This window comes from Ailuropoda melanoleuca, chromosome 16, assembly GCF_002007445.2.
Source record: "Ailuropoda melanoleuca isolate Jingjing chromosome 16, ASM200744v2, whole genome shotgun sequence".
NCBI lineage: Eukaryota > Metazoa > Chordata > Mammalia > Carnivora > Ursidae > Ailuropoda > Ailuropoda melanoleuca.
In genome coordinates, this window is record NC_048233.1 from 10185165 (window position 1) to 10203457 (window position 18293).

An 18293-nucleotide genomic window follows, 5' to 3' on the forward strand; every position below is an offset into this window, starting at 1 on the left:
GAAGACAAAGGAACACATTGGAAGCAACAACAGAAAGAAATGTGGGATATTTCCAAACATGTGGAAAGTTATACATTTCTGAAAAATTTCCAGTTCAAGGATGAAATCTTTGAAAATACCTTGTGCTGGATGATACTAAACTGAGAATATATCAAAACTCTTATGGGTAATGAAAGTAGTGTTTAGAGACAATTTGTAGCTTTGTCATTTATACTTGAAAGGAAGAATGTTATAAAATGCATGATCTGAATAGCTCCCTCTCAAGAAACTATAAAGAAAAGAGCCAATTAAAATTAGGGAAGGAAGAAATAGTAACATATATTTAGCTGAAAGGTGATTGTGAGGTATGTATAGTAAAATACTTACGGAAGGCCCAAGTGGATCAATGCCCAAATATCCAAGGGCATCACCAATAGGATGGATGAATACTTTATAGTAAAATCAGGCAATGGAACAGAAGTGAGTTTGGACAATTGAAAACTTCATGCAACTATATGGATGAACTGCACAAGTTTAGCTTCCCCTGAAAATTCCAAAACTAAAGTATGCATACACTATGATTCCATTTACATAAATTTTTTTTAAATGCAGGTAAGAACATGAAAGGGGTATTTTGCAGTGCTGGTAAAATTCATTTTCTCATTCCGTGCAATGGTGACATTGCACGTGAAAATTCAGCCATCAGATGGCATGTATCCCATGTGCATCCATCTGTATGTACATTATACCACAATAAAAGCACCGTAAGAGAATATTATGAAAATGTGCACATATATTTAAGAGAAATTTCATAAAATGGAAAAAAATCCTACTGTATACAACTTGTGAAGACCAAAACAAAAAGAAATAAAAATATCAGAAGTGCCTTACAACTTCTAATACATTTTTATCTGTAATTCAGAAAGCTTTTCACACTGTTACAGAGTATTTAGATGTTTATGAATGAAGAAAATGTATGCCAATTAAAAACCAAAAGACCCCTTGTGGGGTAGAAAAAGAAGCTAATAAAATATATGACGTGTGCATTTTGATGGGAATATTTAAAAAAAGGAAATTATGTGTCAGTGGCACTCATAAATACATTCAGACAATATATAAAAATAATGGACTATGACATAAGAAGATTTATTAAAGCAATACCATGTTAGATTTACATTTAAAATGCTATAAACTTAATCTGTCATATTAGCAGAGTAAAGAAAGTCAAATTGATGTGCTATCTCTGCTGAAGAAGGCAAGTGATAAAACTAATATTCATTCTTAATTAAAAAAACTTTAGAAAGATAGAAATGATCTAGGAAACATGATAACTCTGAAAAAGAACTATTACAAACCCACTGTTTAAAAAAGGGACTGCTTTTAAAAGTATAATATTGACATAAAAACACATGAGATTAATAAAATAGATTATAAAGTGCAAAAATTATAGCAACACACACATGGAAGGCAGATTTCAACAAAGATGCAAAGTCATTCAGTGGAGAAAGTAACTTTTGCAACAAATGTGGAAACAATGGTGTATCATTATTATTAATAAATACATACTTCATACTATGTACAAAAATATAAAAAACTGATCACCCTTAGTGTAAATGATAAAATTTCACGAAGATGTATGAGAGAATATGCACGACCTAAAGTTGGGCAGACATTTCTTAGATGATCACCAAAAACATGATCCATAAAAGAACAAATTGATGAAGTGTGATTCATCAGGATAATTTCTACTTATTGAAGAGAAAAGAAGGACAAGTCATAGACTTGGGAGGAAATATCTGCAAATCATACATCTAATAAAAGCCTTAAGAACAAGATACATAAAGGGTTCTCAAAACGCAATCACAGAAACTAAAAATATAGCAAAATATTTCAATAAATAACTTCATCAAAAAATGTATATGGATGGCAAATGAGTACAGTAAAAGATGCCCAACCCTATTAGTCTAAGGAAAATTCAAATTAAAACATCTGTAGATCAGACGTCCCCATTCCTCCTACTGAATACCACTAAACCTCTGGACATTACATACAACACAATATAAGAACATTCAGACAGGTGATGGGAAAGCTGACAGAACTGGGCACTCCAGACCCAGGAATGACTATGGCAGTGAGCACTCTGGAATTTCTCTTTCTCTCACATGTCCCGGACTGGTGCCAGAGAGGCTGGTAACCCACAGGCACCAAGGGCTACAGACAACAGCACTCCCAAAATTTTTCTCCCCAGTCAAAATAATGGGAAAAAGGCATGCTAGAAAGAAAATTTTAGACACTAAGTGCATTATTCCAATCAAAAACCTTCAACTGTCCAGGAAAAATATCGCTCAGGAATGCAAGTGAAATACAGCATTCTCTGATAAAGGAAAACTAAGAAAATGTGTCACCGCCTGACTCACTCTGAAAGAACTGCTAAAGGGAATTATCTAAAAAGGAATTAAGTGATAAAAGAAGGAGAAGAAAGGGATAAAGAAAGGGGGGGTAATCAGAAGGGGGAACGAAGCATGAGAGACTATGGACTCTGAGAAACAAACTGAGGGCTTCAGAGGGGAGGGGGGTGGGGGAATGGGATAGGCTGGTGATGGGTAGTAAGGAGGGCACGTACTGCATGGTGCACTGGGTGTTATACGCAACTAACGAATCATCGAACTTTACATCAAAAACCAGGGATGTACTGTATGGTGACTAACATAGTATAATAAAAAAATATTATTATAATAAAAAAATAAATAAAAAAATAAAAAAAAAAGAAGGAATCTTGGATCATCAGGAGGAAGGAGATAACAAAAGAAACAATAAAGCTATCATTAGGTCTAATGGACTTTCCTTCACCTCTTGTGCTTTCTAAATTGTCTGGTATTTGAAGCAAAATCATCCATTGAAGCAAAATTATAACATCCACTTGATGTTCAACATAAGTAGAGAAATATTTAAGGCAATTATAGTATAAATGGGGCATGGTAAGGGGACATAAGGGAAAGTAAGGCTTTACATTTTACTGAAAGTACTGTGGTTTGTGATAGACTGTGTAGACTGAAACATGTATACAGTTATCCATACAAACATGTCTAATACCTAGATTATTTATATAAAGCAGATTAGATCATATATGGACATATATATATACAATATATACATATATATATAACCGTATAAAGTTTTTATAAAGAAAAGATCTACTTTGCTATAAATTATACTCCATCATTAGATCATAATGTAGAAAAATATAACCTTCACTTTTATCTCACAGCATCATAAATACAACATCACCAAAAATAAATTCCAATTGGATCATATAGCCTAACTAAAGGTTAAAAAATAAAGAAATAAAGAAAAAGGTAAATCCAGGAAATTAATATAGGCAATTATATTCATGAACTTTGACTAACTTCTGAAATCAGTCAAAAATAATTACTGATACCCAAATGATAAACTGGATGATGGGAACATTTTTTTAAATTTAAATTCAGTTAGCCAAGGTATAGTACATCATTGGTTTTTGATTAAAATCCTGATCATTAAAATTATCCAATCAGAGAGTAAAAATGCAAGTCACAGCTATTTCTATCTCATAAACTCAAAAAAGTGCTCATATCTACAATATGACGAAGACTTCTAATAAGGGAAAAGAAACACCATTTGGGAGAAACGGGCAAGGAATACACTGGGGGATATAATACTATAGTTCTATATTAGTACTTTATTATGACGAAACATTTCTATTCCATAATTACAATATACTATATACTGTGTAGTTATGTATGGTAAATTATAAATACAATATATGGAAACAAATAGAAAAGGCTTTTCATAAAAAAATTATTCATAATGCCTTCATACTAAAAAGGAACTAAATTTCTGAGACTAGCTTTTTAAAAGGCCATATTCATATAAGACAGCAGTGAAAATTCACAAGCTATAGACAAATGCGATAAAACAATTGGATTACAAATATCATGTGAGAGTCGAAGGAGACATACATAAAAATGCACGCTACATGATTCCATTGATGTAAGGTCTGAAAATAAGCAGAGATATTTCATAATATTAAAATGGGCAGGGCTGTTAGAGGCTCTAAACTATTTCCTGCTCTGATTTGTAATTACGTGGTTCTCACTACATTGTGATCAAGTTGCACAATCATGTGTTTAGTTTCCTTGATGTGTGGTAAAATTAAATAGTAAAGTTATTTCAGGCAAAAGATCATTTAAAGAAGCAGGGTTTTCAATGAAAAGTAAGAACTGGTAATTGTTAAAATGTACAAAAAGGCATAAACATATAAGTAAAATATCGTGGAGTCAAACTGTGGCATAGTAACAGAATTTAAGTAAACTAGAAATACGTACACAAAGATGGATGAACTCTACACATATGATATTAACTGCTAAGCTTTTAATAAAATCTGGAAACATCTGAAATCTTCTTCTTCATCATCCATGTAGAGCAGGGTAGAGTTGTTAGAAGCACAGGCTGACAAACTCTCGTTGCACGATTTTCTTTCAGTGCTAATGCAATAGCAACTGTTGGAATATGTAATCCACTCTTTTGGACAATGACCACAGTGATATGCTGGACAAAGAGTATGAGATATTCTCCAAAAAGTTTCAAATATTAAAAATGCAAATTGAACAATTTGCATATGTATACACGTGTATATAACATATCCATGCATCCTCACAAGCTGGCAAAAATAAAACACACACGTGATGCCCCCAGAAGAGTCAGGTTTTCATCCCCTGATTTATGTGCCCATACAGAGCAAAAACACAAAAAATAACCATCTCTAAATTCCTTTGAGTCACTGAACAAAACAACTATTTTGGAATTGTAAAATGGTTTATCTATATTTTTTTTTATGATAGGTTAGTCACCATACAGTACATCATTAGTTTTTGATGGTTTATCTTTTATCATGTTATAGCAGGAGGAAATTTGAAATAATTGATGATTATGGATATGGTGATTTTTTGATTTGTTTTTTAAAGGTTTTATTTATTTATATTTTTATTTTTTTAAAGATTTATTTGTCAGAGAGCGAGTGAGTAAGCCAAAACAGGGGGAGCGAAAGGCAGAGGGAGAAGCAGGTTCGCAGGGAGCCTAATGCCAAACTGGATCCTAAGGCCCTGGGATCATAACCTGAGCGGAAGGCTGATGCTTAACCAACTGAGCCACCCAGGCGTCCCATGGGAGATTTTTCAATAGTGTTGCTTCATACAGTTTCATAAGAAGTAATACTCTTTTATAATTATTTCTGAAAGTTTATTACATTATTTTCTATTTTTTTCACCCAAAGAATATATTATCATCTTTGCCTAGCCTAAGATAGAGATAAAACAGAAATTATACTAATATCAAAAGTTTGAAAATGATGTTGTACCTCTCTGGATCCTAGTTTTGTTCTGTTTCAGTCCTTTAGTAACTAGAAAAATTAAAGCAATCCTCATAAAACTTAATATTAAACTAAATAAAGCATTATGATTTGAGTTTCTTAGTTTGAAGTTTGGTGTACTGTTTAGAATGAGAAAACTCTGTAGTAAAATTGATTTTACCCATAAAAATTGAATAAAATAATGAACATGTAGGGGAAGATAATTCAAAAGTTCGAAGAACCAAACCTCAGTCTTTTACAGTATTTTGTTTAACCAATCTCAAGAATTAATTTGTATATCTCAATAAGGTCTCTCCTATAGCTTGCATTTGAGTTATGACATCAGAATATATTTGTAGTACCCTCTATAATTATTCTGTTATTTCTACTTTTGACAAATTCAAAATAACCATTCTACACTTAGAGCAACATGCATTAAAATGAGATAAAAAAATTCCGTAATATTGTGCAACATTTTGAGGCAACGATGATCATTAAAGTGAAAAATTCCCTTGTAGTCATTCAAACACTAACTTACAGGTAATAACAACTATTGTGACCACAGTGGACATCAAGACAAGGCAGATGATTCCCAGGACCCCAGCAATGAGCTTCCCTGGACATGAAGGTAAATAGTAGGAAGAAAATGAAAACACTGAGAAAGGACAGGCAGTTAACAATCCTTTAAGAAAATTACATACAAGAGAACCAACGATGCTCGGGGAGTCACACATAAAACTTGTACCCCAAACCCGTATCTACCATTATAATCTCTCAGAATATTCCATTGCATTTGCAGTAAATATATTACCCAAGAAATGTGGTAAAGACAATCAGTTAGCAATGGCTGAACAGATTTAGTCCTCAGGTTTCAATTACAATACTGTATTCCAGCTCCATGCTCTGATCCTCACAAACGAAAAATATGGGCGATCATCCCCTACTCATTCCTTACATCCTTGCATCCCTAGTGCAAATCCAAGAACAGTTATACTATATGTGTCTTGTTTTACCTTTCCACTGGTAGGTCTTGCCATTCCCTTGAAGATCCTGAGAAGCATATTGAAGATTTAATTCTGCATAGGTTATTTCCCGCTCAGTTACCGAAGTGGAACTTTTAGTGCCCTTAGCTTTCCTTTGCTGTCTTTTTGAGTCTTTAGTCTGACTGAGTTCTGCATAGGTAATTCCTTGGTTATTCATCTCTGCAGCTGAGTATTGTCAGGCACAGTGCTGAATGGGACTGCACTGAAGGACTTGATAAATAGTACATGCAGTGAAAATATTGCTAGGACAGTCACACTGGGTGGAGTGTGTGGTGAGTGAGAGTACTCATTTGCAGTTGAACAATGTAAAATATGGTACTAATTTCCTTAGAACCTTAAAGAAGCATTTCATGATAAGTTGTTTTTACAATGATATTCTATACTTCACACAATAGTATTGGTTGGAAAAATGTAAAGCAAAAAATTAGTGAAGAAGAAAGGAATTCAGAAATAATATTGTCCCTATCAATGTAAGGTCAGAATTCACAAAAACATTTCACATTATTAGAATTAAAATGCTGGGGGCACCTGGGTGGCTCAGTTGTTAAGCGTCTGTCTTTGGCTCAGGGCGTGATCCCAGCATCCTGGGATCAAGCCCCACATCAGGCTCCTCCGCTGGAAGCCTGCTTCTTCCTCTCCCACTCCCCCTGCTTGTGTTCCCTCTCTCGCTGGCTGTCTCTCTCTCTGTAAAATGAATAAATAAAATCTTTAAAAAAAAATTCTGAATTAAAAAAAAATGCTACATTATTTTTGGGGGGCACTTTTTATGCCCAGTATTGGTTAAAAATTGGGTGTTCTAAGATTGGGGAATACCAGTTTAGCACATATAGGAATTTCCTGCAGTAAATGCCTTTTATTTCAGGAATTAGATCTCTGTACTAAAAGTTAATGCAGTGCTATCAAGTGAACTTTGAATAATTGTGGAGTTCTGAGAAATCATTAAATTTTAAAAGATTTTATATGTTGAATTATGTCACATGACACATTAAACTTTTCCAAAACCTGAACCATATTGAAAACAATGCAAAACAGCCCATGTATATTTTTGAAGATTTTAATTTACTTATTTGAGAGAGAGAGAGTGTGTGTGAGCACAGCGGGAAAGGGAGAAGCAGACTCCCTGCTGAGCAGACAGCCTGTCCCTGGACTCAATGCCAGGACCCTGAGGTCATGACCTGAGCCAAAGGCAGATGCTTAACCAGTTGGCTGAGCCACCCAGGAGCCCAAAACCTGTATTTTTAAAAAGCATTTAGTTAACACCAGAAATTGACAATTGATGTAATAGCAAAGAATGAAACCTTAAAATGATAAGTAAGAGTGTAGATAATTTATGGAACAACACTGTCGGTACAAACTTCCAGAAAGACCTGTGAATGTCAAAGGCAGTGAGGGTAACTTTAGCTGTATAAGGAATTCCAATAAATAAACCAAATCAATGTAATTTCGTAATTCAGTCAATGAGCTTGCAGTCGGTGAAATCTGGAATTACGCGTGGCTCTCAAACTTACAAAGTAGGACTTTTAACAAGTTACTTCCTGTCTAGCTATCTAGTTTTTACTAATCTAAAATGGGAATTAAAATATGTAAAATATAATGCAGATAAAGCACTTTATACTCCACCCAGCTTTTCTAAGTGCTCAATAATACATCAGTTATTTTAATTATTTTGAACACAATAGCCATTTTATCGTTACTGATTCATATCCTTTAGACCATGTAACATAATTCATTAGACAGGAGTCTTTTCAGTATTGAATATCTTTTTTTTTTCAAGCTTTGTTTTGAATGTTTATACTAAAGTTTAAATTAGCATTTTCTAGAAGCAAAATCTTGCTTTTTATGAAAAATCATAATCTTGTTAATCTTGCTTTTTATGAAAAATCAACCTGTTTAATTTATCAAAGCAAATGTATGACCATTTGACCATTATGATTTGATGGATTCATTTTAAGCATCTATTTTTAAAGCCTCTGCTAAATATCAAATAATATAGGTATGTATATCTATAATTGATGACAAATCCAAATTAACTATTCCTTGTCATGATGCTTATAGGATTTCAATGAAAATTATATTGATTTGCAAACACAATTATGCCTGTGTATATATATTTAATTATTTCTCCACAGGCAAGAATTTGAGTATTTTAAGAAGTTCTCTGATATATTTCAAATTCAATTTTGTCACTCTGAATTGTTGGAATAAAGATAGCAATGTTCTCTGTGATTTGATTGTGTATTAGCTGTACCTCAGGGGTATCCCATCCAGCTTTTCTAATCTCCTATTAAATGAAGTGGCTAGGAGACAGAAGAATTTTGACACATACCTTCTGTTAGCCAGAGAGTTGGGCATCTTCCAGGGGAAACCAGGTTACTCTTGTAAGCAATATCTGTGGTCTTCACAGACTGACGGCCCTGTGAAAGCTCAGTGTGGGGCAATAGCGGAAAAGTACATTTCTCATCAATGTGTTACTTAAAATTTGAAAAGGAAATTCTTACACATGGGCTATTTTGAAGACACTTTATCTCATCACACACCTCCAGAATGTCCAAGACTTTCAGGTGATAGTGCGTCATGAGTTTGTTCCTTGGCAAGTGCCCCTGAGAAATTCTTATGTTCCACAAGATATTGGAGTCAGAGACTTGACCACCCAGGCTGTTAACTTGTTTCCCTCTGATTCACAAACACTTGAGAACTTGGGCCTTGTGAGAAATGTCTTCGATGTTTAAGTTTTACTGTTAGACAATGTTTCTACATCTCGGCATCACACGCCTGTCTTTCTTGCGCCTTTGCTATGTCATACCTACTATACTGAAAATATTTTAAAATCATCATCCCGTTAACAGGTATTTAATGATTTTTGACACTAATTCTGAAGACTTACATTTTCATCCTTTCTAAACTAATCTTCTCAATTTTTCAACTTTCATTTTTAATATACTTGCATTTTATATTTGTATTATCTGTAAATAAGTTACTTAAGTTTTTATGAAAAAAACAATGCCTGTGAGAAGAATAGAACATTGAAATTTATTGAAAAATAGCACCATCCCAGAGATTTGAATATTAAGTAATTGAATTATTCATTTTATTCATTGATTCCTCTTCTAATGATAAATTATTTTAATAGGAATGATTGTTGTAAATTAAAAAACATAAGTCTAACTATGTAGTGGGAAAATGAATGCAGTGCTTACAAATTTCACATAATTCAAAAAATTGAAGTGGGGAAGAGAAGGTACTTTTAAAATATGATTAAATATCATGTGAACACGTAATTTTTGAAGGTATTTACAGATATGTTTCTATTGCTGTGTAGTTCTGTTTTGGTTTTGTTTTGCAAAATTGGTTGACAATTTTATTTTTATGTATTTATTTCTAATGATGTGTAGTTGGCATATAGTATCATATCACTTTCAGGTGTAGACACAGTGATTCAACATTTATACACATTATATGATCATTATAAAACTATTAATTTTATATGGCTACCATGTAAAATTAATACAATGTTATTGACTATGTTCCCTATGCTGTAATTTACAACCCTGTGACTTATTTTATAATTGAAATTTTGTACTACTTACTGCCTTTTACCTATTTCAGCCCTCTCTCCATGCCCCCGCCCTATGGCAATCACAACTTTGCTCTCTGTATGACTCATTTCACTTTTAGATTGCTCATTGTTAGTTAAAACATATGGTATTAACTTCCTCTGACTAATTTCATTTAGCATAAAATCCTCTGGTAGCATCAATTTTGTCAAAAATGACAAAAATTTCTGAGTAATATTCCATTGCGTATAAATATCACTTCTATTTATTCATTCACCTATAGATGGACACAGGGGTTGCTTCCATATCCTGGCTGTTGTAAGTAATGCTGCAATAAACATAGGGTGCACACTTCTCACGTTATTGTTTGCATTATCTCTAGATCCCCTGAAATGGATATTCTGGAGGAACCTCTATACTGTTACCCATTGTGACTACACCAATCTAAATTCCCACCAGGAGTGCACAAGTTTCCCTTTTTTGCACATCCTCACTCACCGGTATTCGTCTTTTTAAATCTGAGAGCATTTTCCAACTCATTGTGGTTTTGATTTGCATTTCCCTGACAAGTGTGATGTTGAGCATCTTTTCATGTGTTGGCTGGCCATCTGTATGTCTTCTTTCAAATAGTACCTGCTCAGGACCTTGGCCCATTTTCAATCTCATTTCGGTTTTTTTGTTTTGTTTTGTTTTGGTGTTGAGATGTAGGAATTCTTTATATATTTTGGATATTAACCACTTGTCATGTACCATTTGCAAATATGTCCCATTCAGTTGGCTGCCTTTTTGTTTTGATGATCTCCTTGGCTGGGCAAAAGCCTTGTAGTTTGACGTATTGTTTATTTTTCATTTTGTTGCCCTTCCCTAAGGAAAACAGACCCAAAAGAGTAAAGTTAAGGCCTGTCTCCACGAGTTGATTACCTGTTTTTCTTTAGGAGTTTTGTGGTTTCTGGTTTTACATCTACATCTTTAATTCATTTTAGGTTTAGATTTGTTTATGGTATAAATCATGGAACATTGCATCAAAAACTGGGGATGTACTGTATGGTGACTAATATAACAAAGTAAAAATTAAAAAAAATAAAATAAATTAAAAAGGAGGTCCAGTTTTATTCTTTAGCACATAGTTTTCCAGTTTTTTAAACACAATTTACTGAAGATTCTCTTTTCCCCATTCTCTAGTCTTGCCTTCCTTGTCATATATTAATTGGCCATACAAAGAGAAGTTTAGTTCTGGCCTTTGTATTTCATTCCTTTCACCTCTGTGGCTATTGTTATGCCATACTGCTTTGATTGCTACAGCTTTGTACTATAGTTTGAAGTGTAATCTCATGTTGCTTCCAGTTTTATTCTAATGATTGCTTTAGATATTCAGAGTTTTTTATAGTTCCAAACTTTAAGATAATTTATTCCAGTTTTATGAAAAATGCTATTGGTGTTTTCTTTGGGATTACATTGAATCTCTATGTTGTTTTTCAAAATATGGATATTTTCACAATTTTAATTCTTCCACTCCATAAGCGTGGTATTATCTTCCCACTTATGTCATCTTCGAATTTCTTTTACCAATGACTTATAGTTTTCCGAGTATAGGACTTTTACCTCCTTGGTTAAATGTATTCTTATGGAATTTATTCTTATAAATGGAATTATACAGGGGATTGTTTTCGTAATTTTTTCCTCCTGGTTTTTTACTAGTGTACAAAAATGCAACCTATTTCTGCATATTAATTTTGTATCCTGCAACTTAACTGATTCCATGTATTAGTTTTAATAGTTTTGGTGGAATCTTTAGGTTAATTATCTAGAGAATCATGTTATCTGAAAATGGGGACAGCTTTGCAATTTCCATATCAATTTGGATGTCTTTTTACACTGTTTTTTTCTTTTCAGATTACTATGGCTAGGACCTCTACATGTTTTGAATAAAAGTGGTAAGGGTAGACATCCTTGTCTTAAAGCTTTTGGCTTTTCACTATTGAGAATGAGGTTAGTTGTGAGCTTGTAACATATGTCCTTTATTATATGGAGGCAGAGTCCCTCTCTATACACTTTGTTGGGAGTGTTTATCATAAATGGTTGTTGGATCTCATCAGTGCTTTTTCTGCATCTATTGAGATTTCCGTATGATTTTGATCTTTAGTTAATGTGGTATGTCAAGTTGATTTGCAGATATTGAACTATCCTTTCATATATGGAATAAATCCTTCTTGATCATGGTGTATGATCCTTTTATTGTACTGCGGACTTGAATTTGCTAAAACTTAGTGAGGATTCTTTCATGTTCATCTGGAATTTTGTCCTAGAATAAGTGTGTGTGTGTGTGTGTTGCATCCTTGTTTTGTTTTGGTATCAATGTAATGCTGTCCACACACAATGAAGTTGGAAGTTTTCCTCTATCTTCATTTTGGGATGAATCTGAGAAGAAGAGGTATTCTCTTATTAAAAGTTTGTTGGAATTCACCTGTGAAGCCATCTGGTCCTGGACATGTGTTTGTTGGCAATGTTTTGACAACTGATTCAATTTCTTTACTATTAGTCTGCTTAGATTTTTCTGTTTATTCCTGATTTAATCTTGAAAATCTGTGTATTTGTAGGAATTGGTCCATTTCTTCTGGATTGTCCAGTTTGTTGGCATGTAATTGGTCACAGTAAGCCTCTTATGCTCTTCTGTATTTCTGAGGTGTATGTTGTAAATTCTCCTTGATTCTGAATGTATTTATTTGGGTCCTCACTTTTTCCTGTTAATTCCACTTAAAGTCTTACCAATTTTGTAGATTTTTTCAAGGAAGCCTCTCTTCATTTTATTCATCTTTTCTATTATTTTTTAATCTTAATTTCATTTATTTCCACTCCCATAGATTTTGAAACATTGTGATTTCCTTTTCATTTTTCTCCAGGGATTTTTGATTTTTTTCTTAATTTAAACTCAATTACCAACATATACTACATCATTACTTTCAGATGTAGAGTTTAGTTTTTCATCAGTTGCATACATATAACAACCAGTACTGATTACATCACGTGCCCTCCTTAACTCCCATCACCCAGTTCCCCATCTCCCTGCCACCTCCTCTCCAGCAAACCTTGGTTTGTTTCTTATAGTTAGGAGTCTCTCATGGTTTGTCTCCCTCTGATTTTTTTTCCCACTCGGTTTTCCCTCCCTTCCCCTATGATCCTCTGCAATGTTTCTTATATTCCACATGAGTGAAATTATATGATTGTCTTTTCTCTGACTTATTTCATTATTATTTCACTTAGCAAAATACCTCCTAGTTCCACCCACCGATATAATTTTTAAGTATTCATCCTTTTTGATGACTAATATTCCATTGTATGTATATACCACATCTTCTTTATCCATTCATTTGTTGAGGGACATCTGGGATCTTTCCATAGTTTTGCTGTTGTGGACATTGCTACTGTTTATAAACATTGAAGCGCAGGTGCCCCTTGGGATCACTACATTTGTACCTTTGGGGTAAATACCTAGTAGTGCAATTGCTGGTTTGTAAGTAGCTCTATTTTTAACTTGAGGGATCGCCATACTCTTTTCCCACTTTGTCCTGGTGAATAATCGTTTTAATGTACTGTTGGATCCTTTTGGCTAGTATCTTGGTGAGACTTTTTGCCTCCATGTTCATTAGGGATATAGATCTGCAATTCTCCTTTTTGGTGGGGGTCTTTGGTTTTAGGATCGAGGTAATGCTGGCCTCATAGAACGAATTTGGAAGTTTTCCTTGCATTTCTATTTTTTGAAAAAACTTCAGAAGAATAGGTATTAATTCTTCTTTAAATGTTTGGTAGAATATAAAGATGCTGTCACAATTTTATATACTGCCATACTCTGTAGAAAATAAAATTTTTAGGGGCGCCTGGGTGGCACAGCGGTTAAGTGTCTGCCTTCAGCTCAGGGCATGATCCCGGCGTTCTGGGATCGAGCCCCACATCAGGCTCCTCCGCCATGAGCCTGCTTCTTCCTCTCCCACTCCCCCTGCTTGTGTCCCCTCTCTCGCTGGCTGTCTCTATCTCTGTCAAATAAATAGATAAAATCTTTAAAAAAAAAAGAAAATAAAATTTTTAGACAATTAAAAAATAAATACAAAATAAAAACATGTAAGCAAAAAATTAGGTGAAAGTAAATCCAAATGAAGAAGATAAAAGAAAATAATAAATAGTATAAAATCATGACAAAGAACAAAAGTGCAGTAGAGAGGATCAAGAAAGTCATTCTCCTTGAAAAAGACAAAATGGTCAAGACTGTCAAAAAAATAAAGAGAAATTATTTATATCTGGATTAAATTTGGGGAATACATTATTGTTTTAAATTAAAACAATATTAAAAGGTAATAAAGGCATATTATGAATAGATTTCAAAATCTGTATGTAAGAGAAGATTCCCAGAAAATGCAAATTACCAAAGTGCAGTACAATAAAAAGCAACCTGGGCAAACCTACCATGTTTTAAAGAATTTGACTTCATTATATAAACCTTCCTTCAAAAACATTCTACTCAGAAGCTCAGACGGCATCAGGAGAGAATAACAACACTTAAAGATATTGATCAAATCCCCCAACCATTATGGTATAGTTGTTGTATCACAACCTACATGCATTGTAAATACTGAAAAACACTGTTGCAAACTTTGCTGTGACTAGGCATGCATACTTAACGAAATTAACAGAAGACTGGTCTTTCCTATTTACCCAGATATATGTAACTTTTCATGCCCTTCTCACCTTCCCAAATACCCAGTTTTCCCTCTGGTACTATTACCAGCAAGCCTGAAAAATTTGCTTCCCGTAGCGCCTCTTGCTCTGCAGGCTTGCTGGTGATGGATGTCCTGAGTAGTTCTTTGAACGCGTCTTAGTTTACCTTTGTTCTGGAAGGCTATTAATGACATAGAATTCTGGGTAGGCAGGTTTTTTTTCTTGAGATCAATACTCTACTAGCTTCTAAATTTCATTGTTTGTAGTGAATTTCTGGGCATATGAAGTGCTGTTATTCTCTCACGGCTTTCAACATTTTCTTTTTATCTCTTTCAGAAGCGTGACTACAATGTACCCACTTGTGACTCAGTTTATATTTATCTTATTTGGGTTTTGCTGGGCTTCCTGAAAACTGGGAGGATCTGTTTACGAGAACAATAAGATATGCTAATTTGGGCGTATTCTACAAGGTCTGCTAAACATAGCCTAAGGGACAATGCCTACATCTCTTAGATCACAAGGCTACTGTTTTCTACAAAGTTTCGGGAGGGGTGGCATTCCAAGGGCAGAGTGGTCACGTAGGCCTCAGCATTCCAAAGGCCTATGCCCTTCTCCGAAAACTTCCCTGCCCTCAGCGACCTCTGTGTCACATTTTAGCCAGCCAGGTAATTGTGGCTGATTTCATGATCTACATTAGCCCCAACATCTGCCCCCTTTTTGTTTCTTTAAAGTGGTAGCTGGTAGCTCTTGAGACAGTTGCGCTGTGTAGATATGCTTCACATCTCTGGTGGTGGATAGGGCATTTATTCCAATTTTACAGACTATGATAAGAAAAGAAGTAATTATTATTACAGTAGCAACTCCTAAGAATCCCCATTTTGTGGAAGAGAACCATGTGGTCGGGTTAAGCCACTGCAGATTGTTAGAGATCGCCAAGCTTCTGTATGAAGCTTACAATTTTTCCACCACCGTTAATGAAGTAAGGATCTGATCCTTTAGCTGCTGAATGTCTAAAGTTAAATTATCATGGAATGATCCATGCATCTCTTCCGAATCATGTGTAGACTGATTCCAGGACATAGGGTAACACAGATGGATCTGTAAGCCCAGTCACGTGAAAGGCCTTGCCAATTCGTAAATAAGACTTCTTGCTTTTCCCCAAGATATTCAACAGCAGCTTCCATTAGCCTAACATTTTAGTTTAAGTTGAAATTCCCTTCTGGTAGTAATAGCCAGCTGGTCCACAAAGGCAGGAGTCTGAACCGAGTGAGAGAAAGAGAGGCACCTGCCACGCTAGTGGGGTAATCACTGAGACAGCGGCGGTAATGCTGGCAACGAGCTGGTCCAGGAAGCGCTAGGGTCCTCTGATGTCAGATAATGCCTGATTCAGAAGGCTAATGGATCTGGATTCTTCCTGACCTCTGGTCAGTTTAACAGGGATAGTGGCATTGTTGAAAACAGGGAAAGGGGCATGCCCCCAAGTAACAGGCTTCCAGAGGGGGTATTTATAACATTGGCCCAATAAAAGGATGTGAAGAACCCAGGCAGCAGCAGCAGACAGACGAGGATACAGATCATGGTAGAGCTGGTGTTAAGCGCAGATACCTTAGCCAAGAACATGTTTTCAGAAGTAGGGGATTTACCGGTTTGTGATAGAATCTCCTTGGCTTTCTGGGTCATCATCTTGAGGTCTCCCCAGATCATGAATTTGGCCTTGTGGGTTTTGGGGAGGTGCACAAAGTGTGGCTGTTTTTCATCTAGGTTCAAGTGACTCATCTGAGGGACTGGATTCTGACCGTGTCAGGCCACGGTAGTGTTTACCGTTTCTAGCGGGGATCCACACTGGTCTGTCCTAAGTGGAAACCCAAGCATAACCTCGCTGCCATGTTAGCAGTTCTCCTGGTGCCTGCCAAATGCCCATATCTGGGTCCTTCCAGAGTACTTGGGCTCCTGGTTTTGGTGGGGAGTGAGGTTTAAAATGTTTTTCTTTGTCAGGAGTTTCAAAATCAGAATTTAAATTAAAAAGATTTAGAGTAAGCGATGCTTTCTGTAATTGTGCTATAGGACCCTTATCACCCCCTTTTTGTTTTTGTATCATGCATTTAAGGGTAGAATGTGCTCTCTCAATGATCGTCCGATTATGACTGACTGGCCTTCGGAAAGCTTGCTGTAATTTATTGACGAATTTGATAAAGGGTTTTTGGGGGCCCTGCTAATAGAGACAGAGACTTCAGGAGTGCCAAGCTCATTTTGCATAGAGAGAGCATTGTTCAAAGACTTGAGGGTCCATAGAAGTTGTCCTGCATCTATGTATGGACCTCTCCCCTGAAGCATATTAGCCGCTCTAGAAACTCCTGCCAAGTGACTGAGCAGTTTGTTCACATAAATCATCATATTCAGTATGCCAGAGCAAATACTGAGGGGCCCCAAGTACTGATTTACATAAATGTTGTTTACAAATGAATATTTTATCACATTTCTGTAAGTCATTGATTGATATCTTAAGAGAAAATTTTCTTAATCTGGAAAGGCAAACAGAATCAGCAATGTTTTAAGTGAGAGTCACAAAACTAATTTTTTAGTTCATTCAGTCCCATGTTACTAATTCTTGCTTAATTTGAATGCAGCTATTATTTCAGTTTTTTACGTTTTTAAAGATACCAAAAATCTGTATTTGTCCTAAGTCTTTTATATGAATTTTCTTGAAGAATAACCTCATTTTTATAAGAGAATTAAGAACAGTTATAAATGACAAACTCAGAAACGGATATTGCTAATGATCTGATCATTCTTTACGATGCAATTGACAAGGAAACTCAGTTATTTCTGTGACACATGAAACACTTCAATATCCATAATATCAAGTGTTGATGACCTTATACCAAAAGGTAACATACCAAACAAGCCTAATTAGTCAAGGAGACTCTGTTCATGATTTAAATCTTGAGGAAGTTTGCTAAAACCTTAGAAAGGTTTAAAGCACATGCTTAAATAGGATTAGGGATTGTCAAAGACTCGATAAATGCAAAACATAGAAACTGGTTTTCTGGGCATACTAAAGAGGAAAAAAAAACCTTTGCTTACATTTTCTTATTAAGAGCAGATGATTCAAGAATACTTTGTCTTTTAAACAGAATTTCAATCTCTTACCACTGTACCTTTAAAATCCCTTTATTTTAATCTTAGTCTTTCCTGACCACACCTAAAATTCCCTTCCAAAGACTTCCCTTCACAAACCTACAATATTTTATACTCAGATTTTGTCCCAAGCCATTTTTCTCCAAAAAACCATCTTATTTAGGACAAAATTACCTTCTTTAATCTTTAACAAGAATGAAATTCCCATTCCTTGTATCTTTCTTACACATGTCCTACTTTTCTACATACAGAGTTGCTGAATTTCGCACTCTTAGAAATCTTAGTCTCCAATGAAGGCTAAGTAGTAACCAATTGTGAATTGTTACACAAATTTATGAATCATCTTTTTGCTAACAAATTTCAAGAGAGATAACATAAACTTATTTGACCTTTAGTAAATCTGGGTAGAATAAATTTTACATTTAATGCTGATAACCTTAAAGACAGGTGTATCTTAATTAAACTGATAGGCTTAACTTAGTT

General features: G+C 34.9%; 1 protein-coding gene across 1 annotated transcript; it reads right to left on the bottom strand.

Moving 5' to 3' along the window:
- Positions 1 to 4381: 4381 nt before the first annotated feature.
- On the bottom strand, positions 4382 to 6565 carry LOC100479279 (NKG2-A/NKG2-B type II integral membrane protein-like). Its single transcript, XM_002928725.2, has 3 exons — positions 6379 to 6565; positions 5904 to 5999; positions 4382 to 4566 (listed from the first exon to the last, which is right to left on the bottom strand). The coding sequence occupies exons 1-3, from the start codon at positions 6563 to 6565 to the stop codon at positions 4382 to 4384; spliced, it is 468 nt and encodes a 155-aa protein (XP_002928771.2).
- Between the last annotated feature and the right edge of the window lie 11728 nt (positions 6566 to 18293).

Excerpts from the sequence above, each read along its gene's own strand:
- LOC100479279 (XM_002928725.2), bottom strand. The coding sequence starts at position 6,565 with ATGAATAACCAAGGAATTACCTATGCAGAACTCAGTCAGACTAAAGAC. Across the intron at positions 6,000-6,378 it reads CAAGACCTACCAGTGGAAAG|ATTTACCTTCATGTCCAGGG; the intron begins GTAAAACAAGAC and ends TTTCTTCCTACT. Across the intron at positions 4,567-5,903 it reads CACAATAGTTGTTATTACCT|CATATCACTGTGGTCATTGT; the intron begins GTAAGTTAGTGT and ends CTCTTTGTCCAG.